This window comes from Melampsora larici-populina (genome assembly GCF_000204055.1).
Source record: "Melampsora larici-populina 98AG31 unplaced genomic scaffold MELLAscaffold_26, whole genome shotgun sequence".
In the NCBI taxonomy this organism is placed as follows: domain Eukaryota; kingdom Fungi; phylum Basidiomycota; class Pucciniomycetes; order Pucciniales; family Melampsoraceae; genus Melampsora; species Melampsora laricis-populina.
Genome location: NW_006768790.1, coordinates 187,848 through 212,336, shown reverse-complemented (window position 1 = coordinate 212,336; position 24,489 = coordinate 187,848). Strand labels below are relative to the sequence as shown.

Sequence of the window (24,489 nt, the reverse complement as noted above, 5' to 3'; positions counted from 1 at the left end):
CCGCGGCTTTTGGTCAAACAGTTTTTGGCCAACAATCAGCCTTTGGTCAATCGGCATTTGGACAGTCTACGTTTGGTACCCAATCTCAATCAGCTAGCACATCTGTCTTCGGAACCGGACATGCCACTTTTGGACCACCGGCGCCTAAAAGTACTGTTGCACCAACCGGTACACCCTTTTCTAGTAGTCAAACCGCTTTCGGTCAAACGTCTTTTGGACCTTCGGCATTTGGCACCAAACCTCTATCAGCTAGCACATCGGCCTTCGGTACCCCGCAGACCAGTTTTGGACAGCCTGCTTCTACCAGTACTCCCCTAGCAGCCAGTACACCCTTTTCCAGTGGTCAACCCGGTTTTGGTCAATCTGGCTTTGGTTCATCGGCCTTTGGACAATCAGCCAACACATCTGTCTTCGGCAGCGGACAGGCCACACAGCCTGGCTCTACAAGTACTATTGCACCAGCTAGTACATCCTTTTCCAGTTTTTCATCTACCACTCCAGTCGGCTTCGCTGCATTTGCTAATCCAGGTTCAACTACAACGTTGCAAGAAACTGCTGGAGCAAGCACTTTAGGCTCAAAAAGTACTGGCGGATTTGCACAATTCAACAACGCCTCTTCGTCTCTTCAACTAGGTGCAGGCGGTCTTACTGATTCGTCTGCTGGTGTTAGCAATATCTTTGAAGCTTCAACTTCCACTCCATCAAGTACCACGAATATTCCCAGGGAGAATGCAGTTACTCCTGCCCTCTGGGGAGCTAGCGACAACAATAGTTCAACCCCACAACGACCATCCTGTGCAACCCCTATTGGCAGTTTTTCCGGAAACTCGACTTCGAATGGTCCACTTTCTTTTGCAGCAGTGTCTGCGCCAGGAAACACTGTGTCATTCACTCAGCTTCGTGGCTCTTTGACATCGCCACCGCAAACACAAGCCGAAGTTACAGAGACTGACATAACGCCTACGTCCCCCGTCATTCCTTCATCTGAGACTATTGCTCCCGAGGATGGTTTCGCCCAGGAGCTTGCATCTACTAGTCCTGATGAGCCTACAGAAATTTCTCTATCTGGGTTACAATTCGGTAACTCCGCTCCCTTGGGTTCATCTGTGCAAACAACAGTCATTACTGAGGAAATCGCGGATTCAGGTTCCGAGCAAGGGGAGCCAGAATCCAGCACCTCGAGTACCAGTGCTTCTCCTGAGCAGAATGTCGCTTCTGATGTACCTACACCTAGCAGTCCTGATGCGTCTACCACCATATCCCTTTCTGCTTTACAAGTTGGTGGCTCGAGCATCCCTACATCATCCGAACGCTTGCAAACGTCCCAAACCATAGCTGACGAGACCGAAGAATCGGAGGCTCCCGCTGTCCAGGGAGTTGCACAAGTCGTCGAAATTGGTCCGAGTATCTCTAAAACTTCGAATGTTGAGACCGGTGACATCTCTGGTGGGGCAGAACCTACTTCCTCGGGCGAAGTGACTTCCGATGAGGGGGATGCGCTTGCGACAAATGATGGTCAGACTTCACTTTCTGCAACCCCCGCGTCGTCTAAGGTTCTCGCCACTTTTGGTTCGCCCTTGAGGAATGAACTTTCAATTCCATCTACTCCCCCTCCGGCCTCCCCGCGATCGCCCCAAACTACGGCCGAGACTCAAGAATTGCGGTCTTCAACTGGTCGAGGGTTTGAACAATTCTCTAATAGTGAATCGAGTTTCTCTACGCCTTCAAAAGGGAAAGCAGGCGCCATTTTTGGTGAATCAACATCTACCTTACCGAATGAAAATGCTTCCGATGAGGTAAATCCGGCTGCGACAAATGATGATCACAATACAGTTCCCGAGAGCTCGTCTTCGCCCAAAGTTTCCGCCACTGTTGGTTCACCCTTGAGAAATGAAATTTCGCTTCCAACTACTCCGCTTCAAGCCTCGCCACGCTCACCTCAAAATACAGCCGAGACACCCAAATTGGGGGCTTCAGTTAGTCGAGGATTTGGTCAATTCTCCAAAAGTGGATCAACTTTCTCTACGCCATCAAAAGGTGACACGGCCGACATTTTTAATGGTTCAACACCTGCCTCACCGAGTGAAATTGCTTCCAATAAAGGAACTGCAGCTTCTGCGACGAGTACTATTAAGGGTACTCCTCCTGCGAGCTCATCTCCGTCTAAAGTTCTTACCACTTTCGGGTCGCCCTTGAGGAATGAGCTTTCAGTTCCATCCATTCCAAATGCGGCCTCATCACAATCACCCCAAGCCCCCGCTGTGACCCCGGGATTGGGGCTTTCAGCTAGTCGAGGATTTGGACAATTCTCTAATAGTGGATCAAGTTTTTCTACCCCTTCGAAAGGTGAGACAGTCAACATTTTTGGTAGGCCATCACCGACCTCACCGAGTGTAATTGCTTCCAATGAAGGAGACCGGGCTTCTACGACGAATGCCATGAGTACCCCTCCTGGGAGCTCGTCTAATGTTTTCCCCACTGTTGGTTCGTCTTTGAAGAATGAACTTTCACTTCCATCTACTCCAAATCCGACCTCACCCCAATCGCCCCAAGCCTCAGCTGAAACTCAAGGGCTGGGGGCTTCAGGTAGTCAAGCAGTTGGCCAATTCTCTAACAGCGGATCGAGTTTCTCTACGCCTTCAAAATGCAGGACAGCCGACATCTCTGGTGGGCCAATACCTACCTTTCCAAGTGAAACTGATTCCGGTAAGGGGAATGCGACTTCTGCGACGAATGCTATTTTGGGTACTCCTCCTGCCACCCTCTCTTCGTCTAAAGCTTTCGCCACTGTTGGTTCTTCCTTGAGGAATGACCTTTCACTTCCATCTATCCCAAATTCGATCTCACTACAATCGCCCCAAGCAACTGCTGTGACCCCAGGATTGGGGGCTTCAGCTAGTCGAGGATTTGGACAATTCTCAAATAGTGAAACGAGTTTCTCTACGCCTTCAAAAGGTGACACAGGCAACATTTTTGGTGCGCCAACTGAGCGAAATGTGGATGCGACAAAGCATAATTCGAATTCTTTTGCTGGGAGCTCGTCTTCGTTTAAGGCTTCCAACACATTTAATTCGCCCTCGGGAAATGAACTTTCATTTTCTCAACATCGGGGCTCCTCACGATCCCTTGAAGCCAACCGAGCTGATGCTGTCCCATCTACATCCATAACCCCCTCTCGTGGCGTCGATCCTCCTCTATCTGACTCTGGGTCCGAACATTCTTCAGCCACAGGCTCTGAGAAATCATGGATCGGTAAATCCACCTCTAAATGTCTACCTGGTGGGACAACTGGCTCAGCTTCTGTTACTGATCCAGAACTCAAACAACCCGAAAATCATGCCAAAGACGTCACTTCTGTAGGTCCAAGCGGGTTCGTATTCTATGTTGAAGTCATATCGAAAGTATGCTGTTAGTTCAGACGCTAACACCGTTGTTTGTTGGCCTATAAGACCTGTTCCATCGGGTTCACAGATCCTGACATCCATGGCGTCAGCGGGACTGGAGGACAAAAAGAAGGCCGCGCTATCTCCCGAACCTTCATCGAAAGGTAAGATTTCGATTGATTCACACGGGCAGGAGCCAAGTGATTCACCTACCTTTGTGACCGCTTCCAAAGCACCTCTGCGGGATTCTCCTTCCAATCAACCTCGGGTCTCATCACAGTCGCAGCAATCGCTGCAGAACACACATGGTGAGTTTGTGCAGACTGAGACGGTTACGTCTGCTAACACCACCTCTTCCGCGCCTTTTGTATCAGCATTGACAGGAAATCGAAGCCCACATCTTGATAGCACTTCACCGGTCGGATCCAAGACGCCTTCCTTGGCGGGGGCAACGTCTGTTCTTCATGTACCATCGACTTCCCTCAGTCGCAGTATTTCCGATCCTTCGGTAACGTCCGCCGCCAGCTCTTCGCGCATCAACCAATCGGTGTCCTTGCCAACTTTACTAGAGTCCTCAGCTGGTGTTGGGACGCCCCAAAAGCCAGATTTATCTGGAAGCAGACCCGGAGAATCAAAAGGTCTTCGCGATCAACAAGGCCAATGTGGTCCAAAGCTTTCTTTTTTCAATTCACCTGGCGGCGCCAATAGTAAAAGTCTACTTGCTAATGCGAAGCTGGCCGGGCCTGTCGGTATAAATCTGCCGAAGCTAGTATCGCAAGAGAACGAGGGACCATCAGCAGGTGATCACAATTTTCTCTTTACCCCAACCATATAAATGATGGACTAAGCAAAGAAAATCTGATGCTACTTCTCTTCAATCTCAGTCACGCAAAAAAGCACTATGGGTGGGCCCTCGAGTCTACTTGCTTCGCCAGCCAAGGTTGCATCGCCGTCCGGCACAAAGGGTCCGCCACCACACGACCCGAAGCTGCCGTTTTCCACTCAACCAGCCACAGTTTCGCTCCCCATCACATCATTAGATCACGCCCTTGTCCCAAAGATCATAGCTAGCTCAGAACCTGAGACCCTTCCCTCCATTGAGGTCGGGATCGAGCAAGCCATTTTGCGAGTTGTTGACATCTCTTCCTCGACATTACAATCAGTGAGTACTATCTTTGAGAAAATCACCAACACATTGACGCCGTCTGATTGCTTGATAACCTAAAAGCTCGCCTCTGTCTGCCATACCTGTCAAAGCTACATCGAAGCCTGCAAAGTACCACTGCGGCCACATGATTCCACGACTGACCAGCATACGCTGAAACAATGGCAAATGGCCGATCTTCCGACATTGTCTCGACATGTGAACTCGCTGACTGAGCAAGCTCAGATAGAAATCGCACGCTTAGATTCCCGTTTTCAGATTGTTCGTACGCTGGAGAGTGGGGTATCCAAGGGTCTGTCCCTCATTGTCTACGTATTACCCCCCCGCTGGATACTCATGCACACCTCCTGCTTAGCCGAATTGAAACACGACGAGATAAAGCGTATCCTTCGGGCTTACAATGATCCTGGATATTTTAGGGTGTTGGGATCTCGTCAACTGAGTCCAGTCCAATTAGCGCGTCAGAAAAGTATGCGCCGGTCATTCCAAGTGAGAATATCTTACTGTGCTATTGTGACTCGGCGCTTGCCTAACTTGATCTTGCTACATCAAACCAGGATATCAAGCTTGGTACGGGTCAAGTTTCTGTAGCCCTGGAATCGCTGCGCTCAAGACTTGTCGGTCTCAAGGCGGGGCGTCGTCAAATGCAGTAAGACGCTGATTTCCTCTCATGAGCTCGAGAGATGATTTTACTGACTTGTGCGTATCATGTAGACCGCCATTTTTGGACACGATCAACAGATCTGTACATCAACTTACACAGGCATTATCACATCACATCCTTCACATTCACCACTTGTCATCTCGGCTAAGGGCTTTACAAGCAGCCCAGAGTAAGACAAATCAATCGTCCATGGAGTTGGTGCCGCACAATAGTTTGGGCGGTAGCCTCCATGAACAAAATCAAGCCTTTACGGAAAGTGCAGCGCTTCAAGCACTGCAAAGCGAGCATACTGGTGTTCGGTTCAGGGATGCTATCCTTGGTCAACGAAGTCGTCCTATTTTGACCATGCCTCAGGAATCTGAATCCTCAGAAGAAAGTGCTTTGTCACTTATACTGCCTGCTGAGCCTATCATTATTAAACCGCGCAGACCTTCTGCACCGACCAAATCGTCTTCGTCTTATGAGGTTAGAATTCAAGCTCAATTATAATACAATGTCTACTGATCTCCGTCCCGTAGGGAATTTTGAGTTGAAGTTGACTTTCTTGTTCATGAAACAGTGTCGATCACCTACTTGGTTTCATAGCCCTCGTCTATCACACGGACGTTTATCTGAAGGCCAATCCCTCTCTTCACCACCTTTAGGTCCAGGTAGTGGGAAAGCTGGACAATGGTTTGGATCTGAACAACTTACTGGTAAAAGTGGAGAATGGATGAGAGGTAGTAGATGATTGGGTTGAATCAGTTGATAGTAAATACATGACAGTAGATAGTAAATACATGACAATTAATAGTATATATATATGTTTTAAAGACTACAATTATAATGAGCCTCTTGCTAATTAAGCTTATATCTTGAACAAAGATGAGTTTTGAGATACATCCTCGACTTCTTTGATTGGCTTAGGGCTTATGGTCTCCATACATATGAGATGTGTTTAAGATGAAGAATACTACATAGACGGTATCTCCCAAAAGTTGATGTGTATTTACCAGACAAATTTGTAACGGAAAACGAACCAATTTGTAATCTTTTCTAATAGTATATGAAATCTCGATCATATATTTCCGATGTGCTTTACAAATGATATCAAAGAATCAGTTGATTAAGAGACATGCAGCCAAAAGAAAATATGAGATGATCAAAATTTATTACAATCCTGAACGTTGATGTTTCCTACTTGGCTCTTTGTCGACTCAAAGAAGAGATGTAAATAACAGTCATTCAGATGTTACAATAGAAAAAAAAATCTTCACCCGTAGGTGAATCCATTCTGACTACATGTGTCATCCTTGTGCAGGGGCCATGCTAATCTTCTCTGTATCGTTCCAATTTTAACGTATGGCACCGCCGAAGCGGGCCGAAAGCTGACCACCTTTTCACGTATATGTAGTAACAACTTGGGGCTCAGAGTTCGAACCATGAGGTCGATGTCATTCAACTTCCAAGAGCACAACATTGAAGCTCAGGCCCTCAAGCAGAGTTGGGCTTGCTTCAGAGATGAAATATGGACATTTACCCAAATTTGAGCGAGCTGGTACAGCTCAGGTACTGGCTCACGGGGAGTTTTAAGTTTGAGCTCAGCGCAACATCCCAGTTATAAAACTTGATTTGCAGGGCTGCGTACCGAGATCGAACCCCGCAAAATGTTAAGGAGCAAGTTGTGACTCGTGAGATTCGATGTCGGGTCTCAACCAATTGATTTCAGGAATTGAGAGAAGCAAGACCATACAAAAGTTGATTCAGACGATGGCGATGACGAGAAATGAAGAAGAGCCTGACGGTAATCAAGTCAGAGATCAGTTCAATGACAATAATGAAACTACTCCATTACTACTTCAATCTCAATCAAATCGTCAAAGACCAATTGACCTTCCAAATTATAAAAAGTTCACTATCTTTGCTGCTGCTTGGACAGCGTCAGTTCTAATTTCTGATTGCCTAATTTTTTGACCGGTCTTCAAGTTTATCAGCTAATCTTGTTACTGGTTTCCCGGTTTTCTCAGCGTCTTTCTTGGAGCACTCGATAGTACAATTGTCGCAACCTTGAGTTCTTCAATAGCTTCCTCGTTCTCAGCTGCGAATGAGGTCTCTTGGCTAGCAACATCGTATCTCCTCTCACTTTCAGCCACATCAGCTTTATATGGTCGTCTTTCAAATTTAGTTGGTCGACGTTTATCACTTTTTATAGCTCTCACCCTATTCACCATCGGAACTATAGCATGCGGACTTTCTACTTCCATGAATTCCTTCATCCTCGCTCGTTTTGTGGCTGGTATGGGCGGTGGTGGGGTTATGACCACTAGCAGCATCATCGCGTCTGATCTTGTACCGCTCAATCGAAGAGGAGTGGTTCAAGGACTTGCAAATATCTGTTTCGGGGCTGGTGCCGCCTTAGGTGCACCTTTGGGTGGATGGCTTGCAGATGGGCTAGGTTGGAGGTACGCTTTCATAGGTAAAGTCTGACTCTTAAATCTCGACTTCATATGAAGACTCTAGATTTCTAACCTATTTAAATTTAGTCCAGGTACCAGTCCTCGTTCTTGCAATGGGAATGGTGGCATATCTCATCGATTATCGCTGTGAAGGTGAGGCAGTCGATAAAGCGGAATTGATCCGCCGGATTGATTGGTGGGGAAGCTTGACTTTAGTACTATGGGTCAGTTTTCCTCTTTCGTGTTTTGTATAAGCGGAGCTGACCGTCGTATTTATATCGCGCGTTGACAAATCACAAATCACAGAACGGGAGCTTATTATTATCGCTCAGTTTCAAGAATAATCAGCAATTGCCCGTCAGTACGATCAAAACTCGACTCATTACAAGATAAGAACAAACAATTAATATGTTTTTGAAATCAAGTGGACAGATCCTCGAGTTTATCTCACACTACTCTCCTTTATTTGCTTCTTCGTGGTCTTTGTCTACATTGAGGCTCGAGTAGCTTCTGAACCCGTACTACCGATCAAGTTACTCAAGCTTAAGTCACCATCCTCAATTGCTTGTACATTTTTCTTGATCAGGTTTGTCCTCTTTACTTTCTGCTGTTGTATGATCGATATAACTCACATCATTTCTCGACATAGTATGGTATTCTACAGGTAATCGACCTACCTAATTCCTTCTCTCTACTAGCACACTTGGGAAAATATGTTCATTAGCTGAGATCAATCTGCTTGCTTCCGAAGTGTACTATACATGTACCCCATGTACCTCGAAACCGTTGCATCTCAAACATCCTCTCAAGCAGGCCTTCATCTGGTCCCGAATTCCATTGCCATAGCCTTTGGGTCTCTCCTAGCAGGGCTCATGATCCGGCTCACTTCTCGGCATAGAACACCCACTATAATTGGTACAGTCGTATTTGGAACTGGTTCAGCTATCATGGTCGCGAGTGGGTTGCAACAAGCATGGGCACAATGGATTGCCATCGTACGTCCTGCGAATTGTGCTCGATCCGAATCGCATCCTTATTGTAATTAAACATCTTTTTTGTTTTGCTAGGTTCCAATCGGATTTGGGTTTGCATGGGTTGCTACTTCCTTGCTCGGTTTGTCAATCTCAATTCTCTGTTTTGTCACTCTGACATTTTTGCATTGTTCCGACCATAATAAGCGGAGCGAAAAAGTCGAATAGACATGCTAATGGCCTGTGTTTATGGTCCACAGTTGGCTTGATGACTTCAGTCTCGACTGAAGAAATGGCAATCGCCACAGCACTCACCTACCTCTTTCGGTATACTGGACAAGTAGTAGGAGTCGCAATTGTTTGAGTTAATTCTTTATGGTCACTTTTCTTAACCCTATTTGGCTGACTTTTATCTATTTATCTACTGAGAGTAGAGTGGAGCAATCCTACAGAATGTATTAGTGCGAGAACTTCATGCAAGGATTACTGGACCTGGATCCCTTGAGGTCTGTACAGTATACTTTTTTCAGAAGATTGAAGACAACAACTGATGAATTGGTGTTGCTTGATGAATAGATCATTGATAAGATTAGAAAACAATCATCTATTGTTTCTCATTTACCAACTGAAACTTTGAGACTTATTGCTAAAGAAAGTTATTCAAAAGGGTTGATGAAAGTTTTTGAATGGAATTTAATTCTTTCTGGTCTTGCGATTTTGACTACCTTCTTTATTGATGAATCTACAGTAGAAAGGTGAAAACAAGAAGAAAAACTACTTGATAATCATTTGGATTTGCATGATGGTAGAATTATAGTGAAGCATCTATAGAGCATTTTTATTCTGATTTGAATATAAGGCACATTGCAAAATTGATCTCCCTGTCTCTGTCGTAGCGTCTCTTCTCTATGCTTTGATTTTTCTTTTGGGACATCTATCACCACACATTTGTCTGTTGGTATGTACACTAAGCATCAATATCTTTAGTGCTGTAATTCTTAACGTCTTTTGACTTTTTTTGTTAGTGTTTATTGGAAATGCAATTTTTTTCGTTCACGGGTCATTTTGGTCATCATTTATGCTATATGTACAAGTGACTCGAAGCTTCGCTGTCCCCAGATAATGAAGTCCTACAATCAGGTTTGTTGCTCAAATCCCGACAAAGATCATGTCACGAATTCTTGAATGAACAATCTCATCATCAGTATTCCGAGATTGTCGCCTAAATATTGGTGTGCGATTTCCTTGGGTTGATTTTTGTAGAAACCTACCGACGAACCCGATATTGATCACAAATTCTGGGTTTTGCCCAGTTTGTATGGTTTGGATTTGACGACTTTGACCGCTTTGAGGACGGATCATTTCCCCAGAGCTTTCCGAGGGCTTGATGGTGGTCCAGATCTTGTCAATTCAGAGTCGTATAGTATGACTGACATTGGGAGGCCGTTATCTTCACTGACATTCTGCGATAGATAGACTTTGAACCCCGCAAAACTGGTATATCAAGAAAGAGTCTTGGGATCCGATATCGGGCTCAAAGTTAGTGTCCACCTGATCGTTGAGGGATCGGTTAATGGACCAAAGTTGATACAACATTATTGAGAATCAGTTGATGTTGATGATAAGTAGAAAAGACGAAAATGAGGATAATGGCCATCAAACGAAATCAATCCAGTGGCAACGATGAAACTACTCCATTACTTCGATCTCATGACCATGACCTTCAAGAACCATTAGCAAGACCAATTGACCTTCCAAGTTATAAAAAGGTCACTATCTTTGCTGCTACTTGGACCGGGTTAGTCCTTCATTTCTCATCTTCTAACTCTTCACTTTATCAATCTCAGCCGACCTTTATTTGATTTTCCAATCGCCACAGTGTCTTTCTTGTAGCGCTCGATAGTACCATTGTCGCTACTTTGAGTTCTTCAATAGCTTCCTCATTCTCAGCTGCAAACGAGGTATCTTGGCTAGGAACCTCTTATCTTCTTGCACTTTCAGCCACCTCACCTTTATACGGTCGTCTTTCAAATCTAATTGGTAGACGTTTGTCGATTTTTATAGCTCTTACTTTATTTACCATTGGAACTATAGCATGCGGACTTTCTACCTCTATGAATTCATTTATCATTGCACGCTTCGTGGCTGGGACAGGTGGTGGCGGGGTGATGACTACTAGTAGTATCATCGCATGTGATCTTGTACCGCTCAATCGAAGAGGAGTGGTTCAAGGACTTACAAGTATCTGTTTTGGGGCTGGTGCGGCCTTGGGTGGACCTTTGGGTGGATGGCTTGCAGAGGGATTAGGTTGGAGATCTCCATTCATAGGTAATGTCTGAATCTCAATTCTTGATTTGATACTAGTATTCTTACCTGTTTAAAGACAGGCCAGGTACCAGTCCTCGTCCTTGCAATGGGAATGGTAGCGTATTTCATTGATTATCGCTGCGAAGGTGAAGCTACCAATAAAGCGGAATTGATTCGCCGAATAGATTGGTGGGGAAGCTTGAGCTTAGTCCTATGGGTCAGTTCCCCTCTCTCGTGGTTTGTAGGATTCAAACTGACCATGGTTTGTATATTGCGTTCTGTTGAAAAATCATAGAACGGGAGCTTATTGTTATCGCTCAGTTTTAAAAATGATCAGCAATTACCTGTCAGTATAATTAATGCTCAATTCATGCGTTACACAAAGGAGAACAAAAGATTAACCTCTTTTTTTTGCTGAATTCCAGTGGACAGATCCTCGAGTTTATCTCACATCACTTTCCTTCATTGTTTTCTTCATCTCTTTTCTCTATATTGAGGCTCGAGTGGCTTCTGAGCCCGTTTTACCAATCAAATTACTCAAGCAGAAGTCACCATCCTCGATTGCTTGTACATACTTTTTGATCAGGTGCGCCTTCTTTCCTTTCTGCTTCAATATGATTGCCATAGCTCATATCATTTCTCAATCCAGTATGGTCTTCTACAGGTACATTACTTCTTCTCCTCTCCTCACCCAAGTAAGGTCATTGGCTGAGATTAACACACTGGCTCCTACAGTGTGCTATACATGTACCCTATGTACCTCGAAACTGTCGCATCCCAAACTTCATCTGAAGCAGGCCTCCACCTAGTCTCAAATTCCATTGCCATAGCTTTTGGCTCTCTACTATCCGGGCTTCTCATTCGGCTGACTTCGCGGCATAAAGCTATTACCGTGGGTGGTGCTGTTTTCTTTGGAACTGGTTCAGCTATCATGCTTGCGAGTGGGTTAAAACAAGCATGGTCACAATGGATTGCAATTGTATGTCCTAATCCTTATGCTTAATCACGGCTTTCTTATCATGTTAAACGTTTGTTTGTTTTCCTAGATTCCAATCGGCTTTGGGTTTTCATCGGTACTAACTTCCTTACTTGGTATGTCGATTTCCTTCCTCCGTCTCATCTCGCTCTTTGTTTTTTTTTACATTTCTACAACAAAAAGTGTAGCAAGAAAAAGTCAAATAGACATAGTGACAGTCTCTTTATGGTCCACAGTGGGTTTGATGGTTTCAGTCTCAGCTGAAGAGATGGCAATTGCCACAGCACTTATTTACTTGTTTCGGTATACCGGCCAAGTAGTAGGAGTTGCAATTGTTTGAGTCAATCTCTCTATATTCACTTTGTATGATCCTATCTAGCTGACTTTTTTCATCTACTGGAATAGAGTGGAGCAATTTTACAAAATGTATTAGTTCGAGAACTTCAGAAAAGGATTACTGGACCAGGATCACTTGAGGTTTGTACAAACAGTTACATACTTCTCAAAAAAGACTTTTGAAAACGAAGTTAATTAATTGGTTTTCTCTTGTGATGGATCAATAGATGATTGAAAAAATTAGAAAACAATCTTCAATTGGTTTTGAATTACCAACTGAAACTTTAAAACTTATTGCAAAAGAAAGTTATTCAAAAGCTTTGATGAAAGTTTTTCAATTTAATTTGATGCTTTCTTGTCTTGCAGTTTTGGTTACTTGCTTCATTGATGAATCTATTGTACCCAGTTAAAAAGAAGAGAAGGGTCATTCGTCTTAATCAATTAGATTTAGATTGTGGATGGATTTTAGGGATGCATTTATAGAGCGTTCTATCTTGTTGTGTATGGCTCATTCTATGTTGGATGAACTGATCTCTCTCTCCTGGTTTCCCTTTTTTCAGTTTCTCTTCCTGTTTTGATATATCTGTCAACGCACTGCAACACATGTTTGCTTGTCGTTATGTAGTCTGCACATCAATATGCTCCTTACTGTATCCTTCCTTTTTGAAAGTCTGTCTAGATTTTTTTGGAAATGCGATGGCTCTTTATTATGGATTGATTATGGTAAGCTCAACTAAGCCCCTCATCCGACGCGGTCACGTCCGCCTCATCATGGACTTAATTTAAGTCATAAGGTTAGGCGCGCTAACCTCAGCATATCATCATTCTCATTGGAACATCTACAAGGTTTTCATTCCGGTAAGTTCATTTTTTGGTACTTGAGAACTAGCATGTTTCAGAGACTTGATATGTACATGGGCACCAAAGCTCCTCAAGAGCATCACTTGCATCACAGCCACGATTATTTCACGAGGTATAGATGCCACTTGAGAAGTAAGTCATCCAGATCTGACAACTTGTTAGTTTAAGATTCAGAATAAGTGATCTATCTTGATGCAAAAAGTCTAGGAAAAACATATAAACGAAGAAAATTAAAACTTTTATAAAAACCATAAATTGGAATCTAAAAACAGACGAAAATGAAAATCAGTTTAATATTTCAATAAAAAATAGGTATGAGTTCAACTTACTAATGAATAAAGCCACCAAAATGAAGTAGAAAAAATCCCAGTTGTAGTCCAAATCAAAATTGAAAGATAACAAAAATCAACTAAATATTGATTTAAACCTATTGATAAATCTTCTGGATTTCTTATATTATTATTAGTTATACCAGAAGAAGTATAAAGTAAAGAATAAGAAACATAAGATAAAAAGGAAGTTAATATATATAAAATTGTGTGGAATGAAAGGTAAGATTTTGTTGAATTTTTAAAGATTATTATTGATATTAGATGAATTGCCTTGTATGATGGAATTTATTTTTGGTCGTGAACACAATCAGCCCGAAATCGCCCAAAAAAATCAAGTCGAATCAGCGGATTTGTCTTTATCATGACGAGATTTTATTTTGAAAAATACGGGCGTTGTAACTTTGCGTCAAGTTTTTCTCTCCTCTTGCAAGAGCTTGAACAGACTGCAAAGGGATCATATAAGAGCATGAAGGGAGGAAATTCTAATGTACGTTTGAACCTAATAAGAATTTCGACAGCTGATTTAGTAAACGTTGGTTTTGAGCCGTGATTCGTTTTGCATTCGCTTTTGCCTTCATACAAAATATCGGACAATCATCGATTCGGGATATCACAGAACGTACAAGGAGAAATCGTCAGGAAGTGTATCAATATGAGCGTTCATAGAATATATGAAGTTGAGCTTACCATTTTTGGTTTGGTTAGCTTTGTAAATCGTTGAAGTTTTCTTGATGGTATATTTGGACAGAGGAGGATCGCGAAGGAAGCCAACCCGGCTCCGTCACCGTGGACTCATCGGCCGAACCTATACAGGACATGTTCTAACGTCACCTTGGATCTTTGAAGGTCTCTTGCAGCCTCACCACAAACAATTTTGGTGAACACTCCCCATTTCCCAAAACTCTGTGATGATATCAAATCATTCTCCACCCAAGGCACGGTATATTGCCAATTGGGAATGGGTATGGTTTGCCGAATGCCAGTATAATCTCATCCTTTTCAGCGGTTTAAGCCTTAGGGCAAACATGCAGTACATAAATTTAAACATTTCATCCATGTGACCATTGATGGCATTTAAATGAGTCAACTTGTATCACCAAGATGATTAACTGCATATCAACTCAATCTTGCTGAAAAGACAAAATCATCAATCATGTATACATCAAAAAACTTTACACCATCTTTGGGTAATTGCATTTAGAAATCAAACATCAATAAAGAAAATACAACGATATCTACAAAAGTTAGAGAAACAACAATGTAAGAAAAGAAATCAGAGTTAAGACATCAACATCATCCATTCGTTTTGGATGAAGCTATATGATCATAGTTGGTCCTATTGACCTAAACTGTAAAATGTTGAAGCTTTGAATAAAAAATAGAGGACAATTAATAAATAAGATTTTTGCAGTAAACGGTTGAAACTATAATTTAGAAAATATAACATTAGAAGAAGGAAAAATCAAATCATATATCTGGATAAGCAATATTACGTTTTTTCATTAAAGTTTTCATTCTTTGAATCAAGATTAAAATCTGTTCTCGACTCATTGGATAACCCAATACTTCCCATTCATCAATTTCTTTCCCTGATTTATCTTTGACCTTGGGATATTGAAATGTAATCAAACCATTACCTACTACATGTCCTTTACGATGATAAAATGATCTACCTCTAACATATACATCCTGTAAGTCAAGAAAATAAGATAAAAATCAGTTCATTACACTCCATTCATCACATGAACTGAATCAAACTTACTAGTATAAAATAATGTGCTCTAAGATGATACATAAAATATCTCCTTAAGATTGCTTCTGGACTGTTATCTATGGCCATAGCTGTCTTTTCATTATCTGGCTCGATTTCTACCATTGAAGGTAAAGAAGAATCAGTAGATTCATCACACCATTTTCGAGTGGCATCCATATATAATCCTATCAACGTGTTTCGGTGTCTCATCTCACGAGCTTTAGCAAGTTGATCATTCATCTTCTCATTTTCAGATGGTTTCACTGGTTCGTATTCCCATGTCCAATCATTGGTACCTCCTAAGTTTTTCGTTAGATGTCGTTCGTCGATATGCACTTTTAGCTCTTCGGGTGTCTTTGTCATTTGAATCTTGGCCCGTACGACCGCTATGTAGGCGAAGATAAAAATAAAAATCATTAGGAGAATACATGAGTAATGAATTAAAGGTAGAGACAAACGATCTAGCATTGGTGCGATAATTTTCCAAATCCCTTGAAACACCCAAGGCGCGTTATGTACAAGCAAAACATTCAATGACTGATTCATGTTCATAAGATCAGTTGAAATGAACTTTTACGAAACTGCTTGATGAGCAGAGCTTGAATTGATAAACTTACTTCTGGGTAATAAGATTCTAAACATTTCAAAATGAACCCAAGTGATTTCCAATCCATATTCGCTAGACCAAATCCACTAAGAAGACATGTGTGTCAGATTTGAGAAGAGAATAACTATGGAGGAAAAGATACTCACGTCATATCGATCACGATTGTTGTTTTCTCGATTATAGGTGGAGTGAGCATGATCCGAACAGATTCCATCACGAAGATAATATATTCTAAGAACATCAAATCAAAAATCGATCAGGTTTGTTTGTGAAGTTGAATGGAAGATAAACTTAACAAACATACTCTCTAAAGCTCTAATCCCAGTATCCGACATCTTATGTAATCTGACCGTGATATAAACAATAGGTCTACCTTGTTTATCAGTACCTTGAATGAAACTTTTACCTATCTTCATTTGATGTATGAACCCTTCACAATCTTTTAAACCTTCTTCACCTTTTTCTATAATGTCTTCTACTCCAAATTCAATTCTCCATTTCATACATGCTGCCATCATGGCTACACCTGCCGATACATTCCATTTTCTTGCTCTTAAAAATTTCAATACTATTACATCTGGATCGTCCATCTAAGGTGTGGAGTATGAGTATCCCAGTATAATAAAAGCAAACACACACACACAAGAAGATTAGTATTTTGAAGAGTGTTTTGAAGATCCAAAGAAATGACTGACCATAATCATTCCCCAAAAGATTTCTAAAAACTTAATTCTACCATATTTTTCTAAAGCAGCTTTAGCATCCCTAAGTTCTTGTTCAGATCTCAACTTTTCTTTCAAGTTTTCATCTTTAATATTCGAAGGAACAGGTTCATTATTAGTTTCATTATTAGTTTGTGATTCGTTGGATTCTTGATCGTTTGTTGCTTTCCATGTTCCTCTTTCGGGTGCTTGATCAATCAATTTGAAAAACTCTTGCCAAAATGATTTGACTGTTGAATATTGTGATTTCGTTAATCTGTCGACTACTCCATTCTCTGGTAATGGGTTTCCTTCTGGATGACTTGACATTTCATTCGATTTTGATCTTTTTGAATAGATTCATCAGTTGAATAAACAGCCCTTAAGTTCTTCTTCAGTGACTTTCTTCTTTGATTGTTTAGTTTTCTATCTATTCGTCCTTTAGTTCGTTTTGTTTGAGTTTGAGTTGGTTGATTTGAAATTGGATTGGCTGAGATTCAGATCGATTGACAGGTTTCCATCATCCCTGGCTAAAGCCATTCATACTTAGACTTAACCCATGATTTTGGGAACTTCCTTTTGCTTAGCCCCAGCTTGATTTCTACTCTCAGACTCAAACATGTACGGTGGCTGTGGAGCGCCAAATGAGTCAAAACCCCAGAATGCGAAAAATCAACCTGAAACTTGCCTTCAAAGCTCTGTCCAGCCTATCCCGAGTCGATTGTGTTGAATTGTCTATTTAATGAAAGTATTTGGAATGATGAACAATTCAACGTATCAAGGTTTCTTTCAGCCGAATTTCAAAAGTTAACGCGAAGGGATCAATGTTTTACAAAGCGTTCAAAATTATCAACTTGATCAGATTTTTTCTATCAATAGGCATGCAGGAAGGAGATGAGGATACTGAAAAGCTCGAAAGGAAATCCAAGTTTTATACAACTCATAAAGATCCGGTTCAGATAAAAGAGAATCTGCGCTAATCTTCGAATGAGAGGCATTGGGATCACAAAAGATGCGGAAAAACTAAATGCAGCCTCAATCCACGTGAGAAAGATAAAGAAGATTTGATTCCAAGGATGAGTCAAACAATGACGTTTTTCCATATTTGAATATTTGAAAATGCAAACTGCAGGACGCTCAATAAGATGGATACTTACAAGTAAAAAAACAAAACAAAAACAAGAATCCAAGAGACAAAAGAATAAAAAAGATACTTAAAAGATCTCAAACAACAAGATCATTGCAAGAACAACAAAAAAAGAACATGGAATGAGTTGTGTTATAATCTGAGCAAAAAAAACAAATCAACTTGATTTAATTTTTTGTTTTGTCTTGTTTACAACAAAAATTTTAACTCAGATCAATACAAAAGAAAAAAAAAGAAAGACAAAAAAAAAAAGAAAATAAATATGATGTGTAGTTAGAAGAGAGATAAAAATAAAGTATGATTTCTTGTTTGTTTTTTTTCTGATATGGTTTCAAGTTACAAAATATAATGCATGGCAAGAAGATAGAAAAGAAAAGAGAAAAACAAAACAAAACCGGGAAAAAAAAACAATTCATAGCATAAGAAACTGAAAAGATAATCTTAAGACAAACACTTGCAGTGATAAACACACACAAACATAAACACGCTCTCACACAAAATAAAAGCATATAGAAGAATAGATGCAGAAAACAGATTGAAATCGAAAAGGAAATGGTATATGATCAAAGTTATGAAATGTACAAGTTTTGGGTGAAGAGAAGTGGACAGAATTGATCAATACGATCCTAGGTATATGGAAAAGATGATAGCTTTGAGTTGACTTTTTGGCAGTCAGGAGAAGGAAATGAGATGAAAAGTGGCTACAAGAGATGTAAATGGTGATGCGGTAATTCATTAATTTGACATCGATCTGTATCAAAATCAAACATAACAGAGTCCATAAGCTTCAAATATAACCATCTTATTCGGTTGATAAACTCAAACTTACAAAAACTTTCAATGGATCTGACCATCTCAACATCAGAAAGAACTGAAACAAAATTTATCAAAACGCCTCCAGATCCAATTGGTCTTTTATGGTTTGAAATCATACAAGCAGCTCTACAGAAATCGAAGAACTAATCATCAGGATCGTTCATTGAGAGGAGAAATGAGAAAAGACACTAACCGATGTACATAGTCCTCAACAGCGCGTGGAAGTTCAAAGTTGACAAGAATCGTTTGACGCGCGACAGGCAAGATTGATTGATAACTTTGTAGGTCTACTAAGCTCTTTGAAAGTACGTCGTAAACGACCAGAGCTTTCATCTTCGGACCTTTTTGGTTTCCAAATCCGTTGCCTAGAGGTGCTTTGTTGAAGCGAGTCAGGATGGAGTGACGAGCAGCTGGACCCATATCTTGATGCTACATTAAGTTTTTTGTAAGTAAACAGCTTGTGAAAACGATGAGCAGTATGAAGCGGGCTTACCAAGGCAAGAGCATCGATACCTTGTGAGATCAATTTTTGGCTCACACATTCCACCGAATCAACACTGTTACAATACACCAACACAAAAGGTTGACCATGCTCACCCCCAGCAGCCTCGGGTGGATGATCAAGATCTAATAACAATTCAACAAGTGCATCAAGCTTCCATTCACGTCCTCTCCTTCCAGTCACTCCTCCACCCATTTGGATCGAAACATAGTATTGTCGAAGGCTTTTGACAAGTTCTTGTGGACTGATTCGTCCAGAGAGGGAAGGCAATGAATTAGGAAGTTGTCCACGTAGATCGGATACCTCGTAAGATCCTGCTGGGCCGTTGTTAGATTGATGAGTAGCCGAGTTGTTGGAAGCGGGTTCATCGCGTCGAACAAGCACTCGGGCTCGAAGATTGAGCGTGCGAGCATAGCTCAGCACATCTTGTGGTACAGTACAGCTAAAGATACAAGTCTGACGACCACGAGGAGGGTCTTGAGGAGTAGTAGGAAATCCGGGTGTAAGTGGTGAAGGTGCAGATTTGAAGGAGGGACCGATGGGCGAAGTTACAGAGTACTGACTCCCCGGTGGTCGATGAGCGTTATCAAAAGCGGGAGTAGGGCAGTCTGCACCTGTGGAAGATTTAGGTAGCAAAGGTGGGCTCAAACGATCCGGCGAAGAGGTGACTTGGTTTGTAGGTAAGAAATTCATCAAGCTGGTGACCATATCTGTCATGTTTCGAGCCAAGAGTTGATCCATCTCGTCCAAGACTACACTGATAAAGTCGCTAGCGTCAAAATTGTATCCTCGCAGACCGTTGACAGGATCCAGAAGTTTCGATGGTGTTCCAATGAGGATATGAGGCTGAGGGTGCATTGAAACAGCTGGGTGCGAAGGAGGAGGTTGGGCGTCGCTAGAGCAATGGCTGACTTTCAAAGCGTACGGTAATAAGGAAGCGATGCCATTGGCAAGTCGATAAGCTTGAGAGGCTTCATCAAGGGTAGCAGTTATAATCAACACTTTGACCGTCTGATTGGGTGCAGGAGGCGCGGCTGGTTTGTTGAGTTGGAAATGAGCGGGATAAGCCCCAGAAGATGGACCACGAGCAGAGTGACTGATGAGTTGAAGCGCTGGGATCACGTAGGCCTGAATACGTTCTTGGATTGGATTAGATTGTGAGACCAAATCCTTGCCGACCAACATCAACGGAATTGACTTTTGTTGAGTCTTGGTTGGTGGGCCAATTCTGTGATGTGGGTAGTTCACAGTCAGCCATTGAGCATCTCAAATCGATCTGAGCATAAAGCACACGTACCCAAACCTAACGATAGCACGTAAGACATCACCCGTGATACCTAGCTGTTCCCACTTGCCAGCAAGGGAATTAGCAGGTGCACTACCACCGCTATGATATTGATCGAAAGCCTGTTGTTCGTATATAAAAAAAGATCAGCAAAAATACTGCAAGATTGCTCAAGATGATCGAGAGGTACTAACAGCGGGGCTCATAGGAGAAGGCGGTACAGAGGCAGACGCATTGGGACCAAGTGTATTGGAGATCGTAAGCATGTTTCTGGGTGGGTAAGGCTCGTGTTGAGAATTGACGGGTGATAGCACCAACTGCGGTGAAGGTAAAGAAGTAGCATCATAAAGCCTTTTTTGGATATAATCATTTGAAGGAGAGTTGAAGTTCAAATGAGGTGGATGTCCAGGATGAGCTCGATTTGGTGGACTCGAGAAACTATTGATACTCAGACTTCGTTGAATAGGTGGATTAGGAATCTGTGCAGGGATTTGTGGAAGGGTTTGGCTAACAGCTGGTCGTAATTTCGGCACGTTAAGATTTTGAATCGGAAGTAATTGAGGTGGTAAATTGAGACCAGTCGAAGGAGTGTTGGCAGAAGGAGATGTAATCAAAGTAGATAAAAGTTGAGACATGGTTTGAGAGAGTAAGTTAACTTGTTGAGAAAGAGAATGGATTTGCTCAGTTTGTGATAATGAGTTAAAGGGTTGATTGACAGCGCCCGGGTTCTTGGCATTTTCATTTTTTTCGTCGTTTTCGTGATGATTAGTAGTGTTGGTGTTAAGGTAGGTAGAAGTCAATGGTACAAATGGGGTAGCATTTTTATTGAGATGACTAGAATTGATAGCTGAGAAGGGCGGCGAGTCCTTCGGTTTGTTCATCAGACAATCCAATTGGGTTCTTAACTCGTTCATATCTCTTTGATACATCAAACCGAGGGTACCAATCGAAGATTCCAATCGACTTAATCGATCGTCAATTGACAACTGAGATTGAAAGTTCGAATTGGAGTTTGAACTCGTAGATAAATCATCATCATCGCCGCCGGATGAGGCAGTAGAAGCTCGGTTGGGCCGCGAGAGCAAAGAGACCGGTCGTTCTTTAACATCATGATGAGCACCCCTGAAACCAACAAATTCAAAAAAAAAAAATGTCAGAAAGGATAGAAAAAACTCAGCAAGCGAGGATTTGGATACAAGCCCAAACAAAATGTACTGCTGAAAATGGTCAAGTCAAAAGGAAAGAAATATGCAATAAAAAAGGAGACCGACATGGCAAATTGATGAAGAACGTTAGGATTCATGTTTCTTGAAGGAGTATTCTGAGTTTTCTTGGCACTCCTTGTGGTTGATTTTCTTTTCAGTAGGATGATCAGAAATCACAGAATATAATAAAAATTTTTAATCAAAGGAATGAATTAGGAACTATGAAGCAAAACTGATATTTTTTTGTTGAGTAGAGTAGGGAGGTTAAAAAAGAACGGTTCCTGTTTTGGTCATAGGCTTGAATAGATTACACGCAAAAGACTTAAAGAAGTTTTAGTGGGAAGAAGTTCAGATTAAGAGGAATCTTTGAGGGCGGGATGGCAGAGTACATTTTATAGATCTTTTGTGGAAAAAAAAAACTCAGTGCTACTCAGTGATTTGATGGAAGTAGTCGTAGTCTATTGGTAGTAGTGGGTTTGTATTTCAAATCAATTGGAAATCAGAATTCAACCAAATAATCTAAGTAATCTGATTTACTCAATTCAATTCAACTCAACTCAACTCACTCACCATTTGTCATTTGAACTTGCCATCAGAGAGATGTGTAAAAAAGAAATTCGACTTTAAAAAGTGAAATATCAATTGATCGATTTGATTTCCATTCAAAACCAAGAATGGTCCATTTTTTTATGTCATCGTGAACTTAGTCGTGATCAATTTTAAGACAAACGCTAATGACAAAACTATCAGTCTATCGAGTTAAGAAATTCAACCGAAGGATGAATTAGATAAAGGTTTTATAGTATCATCCATTTTTAAGATGCTCGCTGATACTCGCTATCTTGTTCATTTAAAACCAGTTATCACATCACTTGTCAAAAAAAAAAACATAAGTCTCCAGAATCATTTCTTTTCATGGAAGCACCTGGAAAAACTCATTTGAAATCTTTCAGAGTTAAAATCACGATTATATTCGATCCGTCCTTTGGTATTCAAGTTTTATTTACGTAAACCAGCAAACTGTTCATGTCTTTTTTCGTTCCTTTTGAAGCCATGATCGTCATGGTCAAAGAGAACAGCTCCCTCCCGATCTCTATCCGTTTTTTTAGTTTCCCTTCCTTATCACCAAGTGTACGTTTTTCTCATCACCGGACGGATCCATTCTTCAAAAAAATATAGGGATGAGCTTTGTGTTGAGTTCGAGAGTGCACCCTCTAGTCAAGTTCAATCAGTCAACCGTGGCAAGCACACTTTCGGTGACTTGAGTTTTCTAAGTAGCTCACGACCACGTAAAGAGTCAGCGTGCCGCGACGCGCGCTCGCAAAAGAGGATTATACCGTTAACCTTAATAGCATCCGATGAGCCTGATCCCTTCTGAATTTAAAGAAACGACGAAGCAAAAGCACCAAGCCATCCGAGGACCAAGGATAACAGTAAGGCATAGACTGATTGGACACACAGTTTCTATAAAGGCATCCATCATCCATGCGTCGTGGTCAAACGCATCCAACCTCGTATCCCATGCAAGTTTGTACATACATACAAGCTCAACTGGCTTCGGACTCGGAAGGCATCCTTAGATCTCTTGTAAAAAAAAGTCGATCTTAGATTTTGCCGCAAGAATTTGACGCCTCAAATTCAACACACTAAACCATAGCTTCGAAATCTGGCTTTTGCTTTCAGCCTACAACAGCCAACATATGGTTCTTGACCGTTTGGCTTTTGCTCCACAATTTATGTGGGCTGGAGTAGAAGTGGCTTGCTTTACAAACAAACCTACACCACCAGGCGACCGACTTGTGAACGCGAGACGCGCGCGCTGGGCGAAGGTCAATTGCTATGTGGATTTAAATTTTCACTCTGTTGTAGTTTGAAATCCATTGTCACATGGCTCTGCTGGATTTATTGGCAGTGTGGCCCAGTGCCACCGTGTCGTATACGCTGATAATCTGCTCTTCTGCTTGCCAGATGGAGCTCCTCATGTTCACAACCTTACAACCTCACAGATGTGTCACATTCATAGTAGCACAACCTCATCACCGCATGCGTCTTTACTACATAACTTGATTAAAGATGGTCATGTTGTGATTGTGATGGAGTGTCACATGATGGTTATTCTATACCGTTCACTGTGATATGACGTCATAAATGACATCATTTGATTTGTTTTATTTTTCCAAGTTTTATAAATTGTTCAACTTCTTGTAGATCAAATTGGACAGAATATCTGCTGGGTTAAACTTAACAAAATTCCCGCACTCGCACTCACACCCTCACAAGGTCTTGAGCCTGGGACTTATGTACAACAAACTTCTCCATAACCTGAGAGATGCCCCTTTTTCAGGGAGCAATCTCGCCAACTCTCTACACTTTTCCGTACCAAATATGTATCTTGGTCTGGACAAAAGAGAAAAGTTGTTTGCCTTGGCCTTGCGCACAAACTCAATGTACAGCACTTTTTTTGTAATGGATCAAATTATTCCTTCATTTATAACACTACAAAAGGTTGCATCTTCCAAACACATGTAACAAGTAGCAAAATAAGTGTGACTACTATGAGATCAAGTACATTGGACTTATACGGTTTAATCCAAGCATACTTAGGTCCCTATGAGTATACCTAATGCTGGTGTTAGAACTTGAGGGGTGTATTGAATAATGACATCTTTTATTAACAGGCCCATATGATCCACTCACAATTTGTGGGCAAAAGATGAATGGGAAGTAACTTGCTGTTTCCATTTCTTGGGAGGTGGAAGTGGCTTATATGAGCAAACATCTCCAACTACAGTACAAATAAGGAAATTTTAAGGTGGTACAAATTGAGGAAAAGGGGATGCCTCAATACAAGAGAGTCTAATTGGTAAGGAATGACCAGGTCTGGTACTGCTGGACCCAGTCAAAAATTGGTAGTGACAATGATTGGGACGGATCTGTATGAGATCTGTCTGCCTGAAAAAGCCATATGGAAAAGTACGCAAAGAAAAATAGAAGTTATGAAAGCATGAAAGTAGATCTTTAGGAAACAATGAAAATGGAAGCA

The 24,489-nt window shown here is 41.5% G+C and overlaps 5 protein-coding genes across 5 annotated transcripts; 2 read left to right on the top strand and 3 right to left on the bottom strand.

Annotated features, from left to right (window-relative positions):
* Positions 1-6,388: 6,388 nt before the first annotated feature.
* Positions 6,389-6,671, bottom strand: MELLADRAFT_88347 (uncharacterized protein; the record flags this gene model as incomplete). The annotated part of the gene is made up of 2 exons (XM_007411613.1): positions 6,389-6,407; positions 6,469-6,671. 2 exons carry the CDS (start codon positions 6,669-6,671, stop codon positions 6,389-6,391), a joined length of 222 nt encoding a protein of 73 aa, XP_007411675.1.
* A 542-nt stretch (positions 6,672-7,213) lies between these two features.
* On the top strand, positions 7,214-9,377 carry MELLADRAFT_37062 (uncharacterized protein; the record flags this gene model as incomplete). Its single annotated transcript, XM_007411740.1, has 8 exons — positions 7,214-7,667; positions 7,735-7,895; positions 8,073-8,233; positions 8,399-8,642; positions 8,715-8,760; positions 8,879-8,976; positions 9,053-9,124; positions 9,195-9,377. Coding segments are annotated over 8 exons (1,419 nt in total), but the record flags the coding sequence as incomplete, so codon positions are not given.
* An 881-nt stretch (positions 9,378-10,258) lies between these two features.
* Positions 10,259-12,241, top strand: MELLADRAFT_88345 (uncharacterized protein; the record flags this gene model as incomplete). The annotated part of the gene is made up of 10 exons (XM_007411741.1): positions 10,259-10,416; positions 10,522-10,946; positions 11,006-11,142; positions 11,221-11,271; positions 11,351-11,365; positions 11,423-11,511; positions 11,575-11,589; positions 11,661-11,904; positions 11,972-12,017; positions 12,090-12,241. 10 exons carry the CDS (start codon positions 10,259-10,261, stop codon positions 12,239-12,241), a joined length of 1,332 nt encoding a protein of 443 aa, XP_007411803.1.
* A 2,296-nt stretch (positions 12,242-14,537) lies between these two features.
* MELLADRAFT_48948 (uncharacterized protein) lies at positions 14,538-16,947 on the bottom strand (the record flags this gene model as incomplete). The annotated part of the gene is made up of 7 exons (XM_007411612.1): positions 14,538-15,119; positions 15,193-15,569; positions 15,642-15,720; positions 15,801-15,876; positions 15,937-16,021; positions 16,095-16,380; positions 16,486-16,947. The coding sequence occupies 7 exons, from the start codon at positions 16,819-16,821 to the stop codon at positions 14,898-14,900; spliced, it is 1,461 nt and encodes a 486-aa protein (XP_007411674.1).
* A 1,392-nt stretch (positions 16,948-18,339) lies between these two features.
* On the bottom strand, positions 18,340-21,544 carry MELLADRAFT_107919 (uncharacterized protein; the record flags this gene model as incomplete). The annotated part of the gene is made up of 7 exons (XM_007411611.1): positions 18,340-18,389; positions 18,468-18,580; positions 18,648-18,883; positions 18,948-20,184; positions 20,254-20,363; positions 20,436-21,363; positions 21,513-21,544. 7 exons carry the CDS (start codon positions 21,542-21,544, stop codon positions 18,340-18,342), a joined length of 2,706 nt encoding a protein of 901 aa, XP_007411673.1.
* Positions 21,545-24,489: the final 2,945 nt, after the last annotated feature.